At 50.6% G+C, this 11,805-nt stretch overlaps 1 protein-coding gene across 2 annotated transcripts in view; it reads right to left on the bottom strand.

Moving 5' to 3' along the window:
• UNC5A (unc-5 netrin receptor A) overlaps positions 1-9,747 on the bottom strand; it is a 98,213-nt gene extending 88,466 nt beyond the window's left edge. The window contains exon 1 of one of the 2 annotated variants that reach the window (XM_084839361.1): positions 9,227-9,747. In XM_084839361.1, coding sequence (XP_084695487.1) covers positions 9,227-9,329 — 103 coding nt within the window. In that variant the 5' untranslated portion in view covers positions 9,330-9,747. The remainder of the gene's footprint in view (positions 1-9,226) is intronic. The other variant, XM_084839362.1, reaches the window with a different exon arrangement.
• Positions 9,748-11,805: the final 2,058 nt, after the last annotated feature.

Below are 11,805 nucleotides of genomic sequence, written 5' to 3'. Positions count from 1 at the left end.
TCAGAAATATCACATGGTACTGCCCTCCTGATGTCTACTTCAGAATGCGAGGTGGTGGTGGTGGTGGTGGTGGGGAGAATTATATGAGTGAATGCTCGTCAGCATCTAAATCAAAACCTCCCTGCTTTTGTATGTGTGTGTGGACGGGGGTGGGGTAGAAACAGCATGCCATGGAGGGTTCTAGCCTAGCCTTCTCCCTGATTTATTAATGGAACAGATCAGAAGCAGTGTACCTAGCAGTTGCACAAGGATAAAAATTGGAGGAATGCTACTGCCTTTGTACTCTGCTTGTGTCTTTCCCAGAGGCATCTTGGCTGACCACTGTTGGAACACTGTTGTCTGATTTATTAGCGCTCTTATGTATTTTCTTATGTTCCTTTTTTTCTATGTGTAGGAAATTTATATGTTGTGTGGGGGGGGAAAGGGGGATTCAAACATGATATTCCCCTCCTGCATGCTGAAGTGTTGGTTTAGTCCCAGGTGGTCTGTACCACATAATATTACTGAATTTGTTATCTATGCTCAGACATTTGAGTAATGGGTCTGAGGTGCAGAATTAGCATGGTAAAAAGCCTTTTCCCTTTGAGTGTGCTGTGTGTGTGTATGTATGTATATATATATGCAAGCATGAACATACAGGTACAGCTGAAGTCATGAGTGAAACGAGGGTGGAATCCAGTTAAGACCTTCTGCTGACTAAATTTCTTTCACCAGCAGAATGGGGAGGGGGGCAATTTCCCCTTTCCCCTTCAGCCCCACTTCCCTCAAAATATGTTCACAGGGAGGGGGGCTGCTGGCAAGGGAGAGGAAGAGAAGGTCCCACCATGCAAGTGGACTTCCATCTATGTGATGTTGGATTTCGGCCCGAGTCCTTAATCAATATTTGTTTATAATGAAAAAAATATATCTTCAATTTCTGGCAATCTGCTTGGTTTGAACACAGGGCTACAGGGAAACCTAGAGGCCTTGGTGAATGCTACAGGTGGAGAAGATGCAGCAAAAGTTAACTTAGAGAGCTTCCAGATAAGGTTTTATCTCACCATCACCCTGTTGCATACACAGAATTTTGCAGGGGATTCGGACAATGTTGCTTTCCACTTGTAACCCTCCCATCTTTCCCTACTGGTTCTTCTGTCTTTTTTTCCTACTGCAGAAAATCCACTAAGGAAAAAGAAGAAGATGGAATTGCTGCACAGTGCTTTTTGATTGCTAGCGCTAGGACCCCTCTGTCTGGAAGCACCCTTAGAAAATCAGAGAATTGGTGCATCATTCCTACAAAGATATGCAAAAAGGGAGAGGCTTTTTAGTTTAGAAGAAAGATGACAAAGAAAGAACAAGAGAGGTTTATCAATTTAAGAATGGTGTGAACAGAGAGACAGTCCCCCCGCCTCAATATACTGGATCTTTGTTTCATCCAAGTGAAACTGATAGGCAATCAGGATACATAAGACTATATCCATGCAAGACATAATTAGCATGTGGAATATATTGCCACTAGTTTCAAAAGAGGATCAGTCAAAAGAATGGAGGGCAGTTCTATCAGCGGGTATTAGCTGTGAGAATGATGCAAGGCATTTCATCTACAGAGGCAGTTTAATCCTAATTGCTGGTTGGGAATGATGGGAGTTGTAGTCCAACACACCTGGAGAGCACCAGGTTGGGGAAGGTTGGTGTAGACAATACAGAGCTATTGGTCTGAGTCAGAATAAGCTGGAAAAAAATTAATTTTTGTGAACCACGCAGAGAGCTTCGGCTATTGGGCAGTATAGAAATGAAATTAATAATAACAACAACAACAACAATAACAATCTAGCTTCTTATGTTCCAGCTTGGGCCATTCATTCTTGGGTAGTTCATCAGTCACATAACATTTGCAGGGAACTCTACAAACCACTAACCTCTACAAATCAGTGACAACCACCCTGCAATTGTTTACACAACCTTCAAATAATGAAACAGAAGCAAGTCAGCCCCCCTTGATTCGAATAAGTCCCTCCCCCACCCCTCTTCTACTTATTAGTCGCTCCTTGAAGAAGTAAACAAATCAATGAATGGAGTGGGAGAAGAAGTTGTTTCTTATCCTGGTTGTGTGAACATATGCCTAGACAGGTATCTCTGACTCATATACTTTAATGCTGGGAGAATGTCCTGAACCAGAGTGGCTGGGGGAGCAACTCTTGACATCTGCCATGTTTTGAGGTCTACGGAAGGGGAGCAGATTGAGGCTCAAGTGTGGTGGCAGAATTGAGGAAGACAAAGTGTGGTGGCAGAATTGAGGAAGACAAATTAGTTCAATGGCAGCAAAAGGTCCTGATGATATGTAAGGAATTACATCAAGTGTCAACATTACCTGGGTTATGGAGACCAGGAGGGAAGAAGGAGGCATCAAACCTAACTAGAAGAAGCAAAAATGCCCCCGGTTCAGTGGAGACTCAGCCCAGCTGGTCATGATGCTCTGTAGAAGTGATCAGGGAAGAGCTCCTGGCCTGATTCTAAGGGTTAGGGTTAGCGGTTGTTGCTCTTGCTGCTGCATTGACCATACACCAGTCTTAGGTAATCTCATGTCTTCATTCTCTCTTCCCCTTCCCCTCTCTTCCTGTTTATAAAAGGACCGGGGTGGGGAGCTGCCTGAAGGACTGCGTAGAAGGGCAAGAGTCCTGAACTGTCCCCTTCTGGTGCTCTCTAGGAACTGCAGCTAGGATGAACATTGGAAGTTGGTGGACACACAAACCCTGGAATTATACATGAGAAAACTGTAACGTCCCACGTGTCTGTTGTGAGTTTCTGTATATACTGGGCCAAAGATTCATATCCAAATCATTTTTTTAGTGGAACCTTGGCGTACATTTCATGGAACTGTTTGTTTGCTTTTAGCCCTGCTTCACACTCAGGATCCCTCTGGTACAAGAAGAGAAGAAACTGGCCCCTTTGTGTCTCCTTCTTACTTCTATATGCTATTGAGGGAAGATGCTTGCAGGAGCAAGCAAGGACCAAAAATCGGCTCAGCACAAGTTACCCAGCTGATGCTGTCCCAAAGTCATCATGCAGCATTGGTTGCTCACACTGCTTGGAACATGGGGGATGATGAAAGGTCTCTCACACACCTCAATCTGCCATAAGGAGCTATTGTGAAAGAGGGCTTTACTGCATAAAGCAATGGTGAGTCTGCCTATTCTCTAGTTAGATTGCTCCAATGGATACTTTCGTTCTGTTCTTTTTACCCCTTGTGCTAAGAGGGTACAGCTTATCTGCACCTAATTTCGTGTCTGAATTTGTCTGCCTTCAGCTTTCAGCCAGGGGCTCTCGTCCTGCCTTTGTCTGCTGCATTAAAGAGCTGGCTGCCGTCAGAAATCTCTTTCCGTACCATGTAGGTACTTAGAGATTGTGATCAAGTCACCCTTTACCCTTCTCTTGGAGAGACTAAACAGATCGAAACTGCTTTGGTAAGGCAGGGCTCCCAGCCCTCCAGTCATTCTTACAGCTTCTCCATACCTCCTTTGATTTATCAACACATTTTTTACAACACATTTTTGGGGGGCAGTATAAGCACATCTCTGGATGCAAGTTTTAACAATCGTCTCTTAAGGAGACACACAAAGGTAATGCAGCCTTCTTATCCCAGTTGCAATGACCTCTGCTTATTTAAGGGGTTGTTTACAAGATAATAGAACACTAACCTTCCACACATTTTAAATACATTTACTCTATAATCAGGATCCCTGAAGAGTGGTGAAAAATGGACTCCCCCCACCCCCACTCCCATGACTTCTCTTCCAGAGAGTGTTCCAAGAATGGAATGGGGATTGTAATACCTGTTGATCACTGAAAGGAACACTCTGGGTTAATTAGTCCAGAATCAAAGTCAGAGATTAGCGCAGAATTGGGAGAACACTCCTTGAAATCGAAAGAGGCAGTGTGTGGGGAGGAAAGCCATCAACTTACTCTGTTTTAGCCACTGCAGTTATGCAAAGAAAAGGACGGCTAACACATGTACAGCAATCTTGGGAAGATGAGTTAGAGAGTGGGGTGCTGATTCTAAACTACTCCATGTTGTTGATTGTGGCTGATGTGGAATAAAAAGTTGTCATTTTGTGAATGGTCCCTAAACTCTGTACTTTTCCACAGAGACCCACAGAGAACTCTTAAGCAAATCCACATTCTGCCTTCCCTTTTTCTTTGTGCACTTTTGAAACAGGAATGGTCACACTGAATTATCGGTCTGAGTAGGCTGGGCTTATTCTGTATTGTTTTTAGAGAGGAGAGAAAGGTTGCCTGCTAGTAGTCCACCGAGACTGCATTTCTGCTTGGCAGAAGGAAGGTCTGAGATGCCAACAAAATCACATAGGGGGTCATCTAGGCAGTGGGAGAGCCAGCATAGGAAAGCCCACTCAAAACCCACTGTATTGTTGAGCTGCTTCCTCCCTCCCATGTCAGAAAAAGGCATGAGGTCAATGCAAGGCAGACCTGATGATTCTCACATGGTAATCTCTGCCCCATCCTATCCAAGATGTTATCATAACCAAAAGCTTCCAAAGCTAGATAGAAGCAACTCTTGGCTGCAACCAGATTGCCTATGTGTCCATGGCATGGAGAAAAGGTTCTCGTGCCACTGTCTAGATACCCACCTTGCGCTAGACAGGGGCCATGCCACTTCAGCTCAGAGATGCTCAGGCGAAGCAGGCAAAGGGCTGGGGGAGGGGCAGCTGATGTGCAGGAACCAGCCCATGGACTGGAAAAGTTCCTTGCACTGTCCCTCTCTGTCCACAGCATCCCTCTGATATTTTCTAGCTGGGCTATGAGCACCTTCTGGGGCAGTGGTGTAGTGGTAAATGTTGAAGTGCAGGCACTCATCATGACAGTCCTCATAGCCACTCCCCCCCCCATCCCTAGAGAGTCCAAAAATGCAGGCAGCTGTGTGGATCCGTATCAACAAACCAATTCTAGCAATTTTCATCTCTAGCAGGAGCAGGTCTTCCATAAAGCTAGTAGGTCTTAATTGCCTATGCAAGGCCAAGCCACCCCCCCCCCCAATACTTTGCATTACAACAGGGATAGCTCACAACTGTAGATATAGATCACAATCCTCCCACCCCCAGCTATCCTAAGGATTGCAGCTAAGCTCAGAGGAAACAGGGAATTCTGAGGGGGTTGGCAGATAATGCCAGTGCCCCTGCTAATTAAAAAGTGCCAGTGTTTCTTTCGCATTTGTAAAGCAGGGCTTCTAATAACTACCCCAGCCTTCCCCAACTTGGCACCCTCCAGACATGTTGGATTACAGGTCCCACCATCCCTGTCAACCATGGGCAAAGGGCTGCCATGATTGCAGATGATGTGAGTTGTCGTCCAAGCCACCTGGAGGGGACCAGGTTGGGGAAGGCTGTGCTGCCATAAGAGTGAGAATGTAATCACGGGGGTGGGGGGCAGGTTCTTTCCACCCAGATCTTCAACCCTTCCCCCTTCTACCCAGTGAATGGCCCCACCTATGGCCAGAAAAGAGGCTTGACTCAAAAGTCCTCCTGACTACAGCATCCCTTAGTGGCTGAATGAGAGAACATGTTGACTGCAGCCCTGCCTATCTGGGCCAGCAAGAAGTGTGTGTGGGACCTTTGCTATGTGATTAGGGAGAGGAAATGCAGAAGGGGCTCCACAACATTTCCCTTAACAGTGCCAGATGTCATTTAAAAAATAAAATAAAATAAAAATGCCAGGGTTTATGAAGGGTGGTGCCTTTCTTCAGAGCCAATCAAGAGCATTTGAATGGATTGGTAGCCCCTTTTATTTTTTAATATTACCCCTCTACAGAACTCCGTGGAACACAAACCACATCTGAGTCCAGAGTGTCCTTTGCTTTGCTTTTGACATGTGGCTCTGGCAACCCTATTCCTCTCTCCCTTTCTAGGGAAGCATGGGTTTATGTTTCTTCTGGCTTAGCGTCTTCCTAACTTAGGAAGAGAGGGATGCTGGGGGGGGGGGTGTCCAGGTGGGTGCCAAGTAAACAGACAATGCTTTGTTTCACCTCCTTACTGGTAGGCAGATACAGCAAACACAGTTTAATCAAGGAGCATCCCAGCAATGCACCAATTGATTTACAGAATCCAGATCCCCCCCCCCCCGCTGACCTCTTGCATCCTATCACAGGCACAGCTCAGAAGCATCCTTTGTCTTCAGCTGTTGCTTTATGACACTCTCCTTCTACCATAAGGCTACCAATCAGATCCTCCTTTGGCCATATACACCCTTCCCCTTAAGGCCATAACACTTAAGATCCATATCAATCCTTGCCATTTACCCCTTAGTGCCCTTTAACCAGCCCATCAAGCAATCAGGCAAGTGGGTGGCGCCCTTTACATGCTTGTGGATAGATGGAGTGGGGATTTTAATCCATTTTCATGACTGTGCTCAGGGCAGTTATTCTGGATTAATGTACAAAGGTATGGTATGTTATGGGTGGTTAGTGACAGGGTCACTGGACCCTTGCTCACTCCTTGCTAGTAGAACTGGGAAGGGAACCTGGTACTACAATCACTAGCAGTGGGCCACAGATTTGAACTAAGGGGTTTTAGCCTTAAGGAGGCAGCAAGTAAAACCATGAGACAAAGGCGGTGTGTGTGTATGTGTGTGTGAGTGCTGTGGTGGTCAAAAAACAGAGCAAAAGGAAAAAGCCAGTCTGAGACAAAAGGGCAGTTGTGGACACTGAAGGACAGTTGTGGAAGAGGCTGGGAAAGTCAGGGTTGCAGGGACTTGGGATGAAAGGGAATTCGTGGAGTGATTTTGCAAAGCTTGTTTCAACTCCTACACTATGCCTGGCTATGGCTAGCACTCTGGTTCCCAGAATAGCACAATAACTGGGGGGGGGGGGATTGATGCAATTGGCCTGACACAGAACAAGCTGCCCGTGTTCTGGCATTGCCTGGCCCCTTGTGCAAATGGGTACAAACTGCCCTCACTCATAGGGGCAGGCATCATGTCCTGCCAGGGAGCCCAATTCACCGCCTCCAGGCAGGTGGAATACTTACCATTTTCAGCAGGGAACATTTCCCCTACATGGGCCCCCATTTGTGATTGTGCCTCTAGGCTGGCCGACTCGCCCCCCTGCTTGGCTTGAGAGTTGGCTGGCTCCCTGCAGGCTGGCATTGAGATCAGTGGGAAGGGGATGAAATGACAAACAGTATCCACTCGTGCTCCGCTCTGCTGCCAGGTCCAGGTCCTCATCCTTCAAAGCAGGCTGTGGTATGTGTGGATTTTAAAAAGAATCACTGTACAGCTGTACAATGGGGGACTTGTTTCTGCAGTTGGTGATGGCTGCTCTGTAGAGAGTGCATATTCCTCTTTGCCAGATGTTCTGCCTATGTACAGAGCTGGATGATTCCGTGGCATGCAAGTGTGTGAACATGAGGGACTGGAGGCCCATCGCCTACAGAGGATTTATTATTACTGGGGTGTTTGCGGTATAATATGTGTGCGCAGTTTTGTGCATGTCAACATGTATTGATAATGAAATCACCATGTGTGTGCATTACCTTTTGCATGCATGAATGTCCCTGTGTGCAGTTATCATGTGTGTGCATGATTTCTTGTATATGTTTGAGTCTCTGGATAGATGGATGGATGGGTGCAGTCCCTTAATCTGTGAAAAGACCCTTGAGAGATACTAGCAAGCATGTGCGCATGAGTGCATGTATGTTGTGTATGTGTCTTTGGTGCATTATGACAGAATAAATGGAGTTGTAGCTTGGCAATCTTTCAACTGACAAAGCTTGGAGAGCAAGTTCAGAGACACCTGTGTGCCATGTTAGTTTCTTTGGGCCTGACTGGAAAAGCAGAGGAGGCAGAGCTGGGAAAGGCCATCCCGCTTCAGTTCCGTGCTCTGCTACTGACCTGCTGCTTGACCTTGGCAAAGTCTCTAAGGCTTTGGGCCTCGGTTAGCCACCTCTACTCTGGGAATAAGAGGCCCTGCCCTGCCTCACAGGGATTGGGTGACCGCATTGTCTGTTTGTTCAAGGCTTGGATACTGCTGTGATCAGTAAACTGCATCTGAGCCCAGCCGGGCCATGGTGAACAGATGGGTGTCATTGTTGGTGAGGAATGTGAAACACTTATTAGTCAACTCTCTAAAGACACCCTGTCATCCTGAGAACACACACACAGAGTAGCAACACCCCTTCCCACATCAATATTCATCTCTTTGGCACATAGTTAACTGGACACAGCCACACCACCAAGCCCCTGACCCCCATCAGAGCTTCACCTTGGGGGGTAGTGATCACAGGCCCAAGCTGATCAGGTTAAGCATCTGTCTCCAGAATCCTCTCCCCTTACAAGCTTTCCCTGCCAGCCGCTGGACATAACTGTCCCTGTAGTGGTCGAAGTCTCACTCCAGCATTGTTCACATGCAGAGGCTCCAGTTCTGCTGAGGCCAGAAAGGGCTGGTCATCTCTCCTTTGCATCCTTCCTACAAAATCCTTCAGTCACCTTGCAAAAAGAGCTGCCTGCCAAATCTGAGAGACCGGACCCAAAGACCATGTGCTCTGCAGAAGCCAAGAGAAGCAGCAGGAGGCATCGGATGGGATGGGTGTGGAGGGGACAGGGGGGCACAGATGCAGCCCCTGCCAGCTCTGCAGCTCTGGTTTGGACTCAGTCAAAGGACAGAAGCAATGGGCAGAAGCACAAGCGAGAGGTCAAGACAGAGTCCTGGAAGAGGGTTGTTCTTCTGTTGCTGCTGCAGCAGCGGCAACAGGCTCCTTGGCAGTGCCAGGGCAGCGGGAGGCAGAGTTCCACATGTCATTTCTCCCAACGGGTCCTTTAGGTAGAGCACGGGGTGCAGCCAGCCAGGCCGGAAAGTTTGCGGCGACACTTTTGCGATGCCAAGGGATGCTCCCCGTCGAGCCCAATGCCTCCCTGGCTAAGCTCCTTGCTTCCACAGCACACCTCTTGCGCGCCCAGTGCTATGATGGAGCCACCTGGCAGATCGAGGGCCCCCTGCTGAACCCCGCCCGCCCCCCGCTGCATCCTCCACGTCCCCGGCCAGTCTGCGCTCTCTGCCAGACCCCGGGCGCCGAGCTTCCCGTCGAAGCTCAGCTCCCTCCCCCGACCCCCCCCCCACCGCGTCCTCCTCCTCTCTCCCCGTCAGGGAAAGCACAAGAGCAAGAGAAGCGCGCAAGAGACGGCGGACGCTGCCCAAGGAGAGCGACGCCACCGCGCGTGAAAAAGCCTCGCTCTGACTCACCGTTGGGATGAATGTGGCTGCTGAGGATCGTGCCAGCCAGCAGGACCTGCCACAGCCCCGTGCCCACGCGGGCACCGGCTCCCAGCTGCTGCCATAAAGCCATCACGGGAGGGGAGCGCGGCGGGGACGGGACGGGACGGGACCCGGCCCGCGGCGGCGGGCGGCGGGGAGGGGGCCGGCGGGCGGCGGTCGTCCCAGCCGGAGTCCGCGCCGCGCCGCGCCGCCGCCGCCGCCGCAACTCAGGGCACCCCGGGGGCGCTCAGCACCCCAGCCCGCCGCGGGCTGGCCGCGCGCCCCATCTGCTGCTCATGGCCGGACGGACCCGCCGCCGGGGCTGCGAGGGGGAGCTGTCGGGGCGGCGGCGAGGCTGGGGGGCGGCGGCGGCGAGGCTGGGGGCTCGCTCCGGCAGCCAGCACTGGAGATCTGCCCCGGGCAGCCGCATAGACCCCCTCGCCGGCCGGTCGCCGCGGCGCGGCTGTGCGTGTGCGCGCCGCTCGCTGTCTCTTGCTCTCTGCCTGTCTGTCTGCGTCCTTCCCACTGCCAAGCAGGCAGCGCTGGGCGGGCGGGCGGGCTGCGAGCACCTTGTCCGCGGCAATGCAGAAGAGAAAGAAGAAAGAGCCGGCGAGGGGCGGCAAAACCCGGACTGGATTCCGCCACGGGAAGGGACGGAGCAACAGCTGGTTCCAGACTGACAAGCTCCTGAGACGCAAACAAGCCCTCCGCTGGGAGGGAGCTGCAGCCGCCAGGCGGGGCCGCGCACACCTACCTCGGCGCTCTCTCGGCACCATCGGGTAGGAAAAGCCCGCCTGCGGGGACTCGGGCGAGGGCTGGGCTAGGGGTACACGGCGCCCGGGTTTTTTTTGGGGGGGGGAGGGAGCAGGAGGCTGGATCCAAGCCCCTGAGGAATTCTGTGGATCTGTATGAAGACACACACACCCCGCAACAGCTTCTGTCCCCCCTCCCTCCTTCCCTCCACGCCAAGCAGTCCAACGGGGTATGTTCCCCCCACCCCCTCCCGTGACTTCCGCCCTGGCAAATGAACAGGCGGCACGGGGGAGGCGACCCAAGAAACCCCGGGCCCTAATCTGCCTTGCTAGAGCGAGCCAATAGGTCATCCAGCAGTCGATTGCAGCCTCTCATCACCCTTCTCTCCCCTCTCCAGAGCCACCCCGGAACACGGCAAAAGTCTTTTAGCCCGCAATGATTCCGAATTCCCCCTCCCGTTCCCCCTCCCGTTCAGACATCTCTGGTGTTTTAAGAGAAATCACACCTCCACCTCGCTTCTGAGAGCAGATCTAGAATCATTCACACATTGCAGAAGGGAAGTGTGTGTGTGTGTGTGTGTGTGTGTGTAGGAAACAGTGAAAGGAGGGGGGAACCCCTACTCTCGGAGACTTAAAGAATGGCTAGATTCCTCCCCCTGCCCCCAGCTTTCCACCTTGCATAAAGAGCAAGGATTCCCAAGGGGTCCAGAGCCCAGTCTGGCCGTCCTCTCATTCCTACTCCAGTCCTGCGCTTGTCTGGAGCAGGAGCTGCCAATCATCAGCATTTCTGTTCTGGACAAACGTCCCCTGAGGAGCTGCCTGGGACCCCCCTGTGCTCCCTGTGCTGCCTCTGCTGCAGCAGGGTGGGGAGGAAAGACGGGGTGTGTGTGCATGAGCCCAAGGGGCACCCTACATACACTGCAGGAGAGAAGGGGGTGGCAGTGCCAGGGTCAGACAAGGAGGCTGGGCAGAGCTGGCTCCAAGAAACCTGTGCCTCTGCCAATGCATGGAAAGACACACTGCTCTTGAAGAGACACAAAAGACCGGACAAAAGCCAGCCGCAAACAATAGAGGCAGGCTCAGACACACATGCAAAACAATAGACACGTTGGTGCACGTGGGAAATTACCCACCAAGCAACGTACATGCGTGCGTATGTACACACATACACGCGTGCGTGTACATTCCCAGCACACAGAGAAATATGAAGAATGCAAGATGCATAGAAGAAGAGAGAAAGAAAAAGAAACAAGAGACAAAGCAACGCAAAGAAAAACAGACCTCTACACATAGATGGAGCAAAAAGTAGCATAATCCGATAATATAATACACAAGTGTATGCAGCCCTTATATACAGTGCTGCATTTTTGTGCGGAATCATGTTTGGAGCTTAACACAACTTTGCATGCAATCCCACAGACATAGGATCAGGGGGAGGAAATAAGATCTCTCTCCCACCCCCATCCGTTACTTCTGGTTCTAGAAATTGGTGCCTCTGGCATAATGCTCTCTCTCTCTCTCTCTCTGGATATTGGGAAGAAGGGCCAAATCCACCTACAGAAGATCTCCATTGGAACAAAGAGGAGCTGAAACCTCTGTCAGTGAAAAAGCACAAAAGCTGCTGCTGCTGCTGCTGCTGCTGCTGAAGGGCTTCCTGACACCCAACTTTTGCCCCCGCTTTGTGGGAGAGGGAAACTCTCAGCCACAGTTAGCTTTTTTGCAGCATATCTGCTAGGCAGCTGTAGCCATCAGCGATGTATTGATGCCAAGAAGCACAGTCAACACATGGCTGGGCCAACCACCCTCCTTAATGTC

Source organism: Heloderma suspectum, chromosome 2, assembly GCF_057233095.1.
Source record: "Heloderma suspectum isolate Gila_16-S chromosome 2, 16-S_ref, whole genome shotgun sequence".
Lineage (NCBI taxonomy): Eukaryota > Metazoa > Chordata > Lepidosauria > Squamata > Helodermatidae > Heloderma > Heloderma suspectum.
Note: the sequence above shows the minus strand (reverse complement) of the source record. Positions and strands in the feature narration are given on the sequence as shown.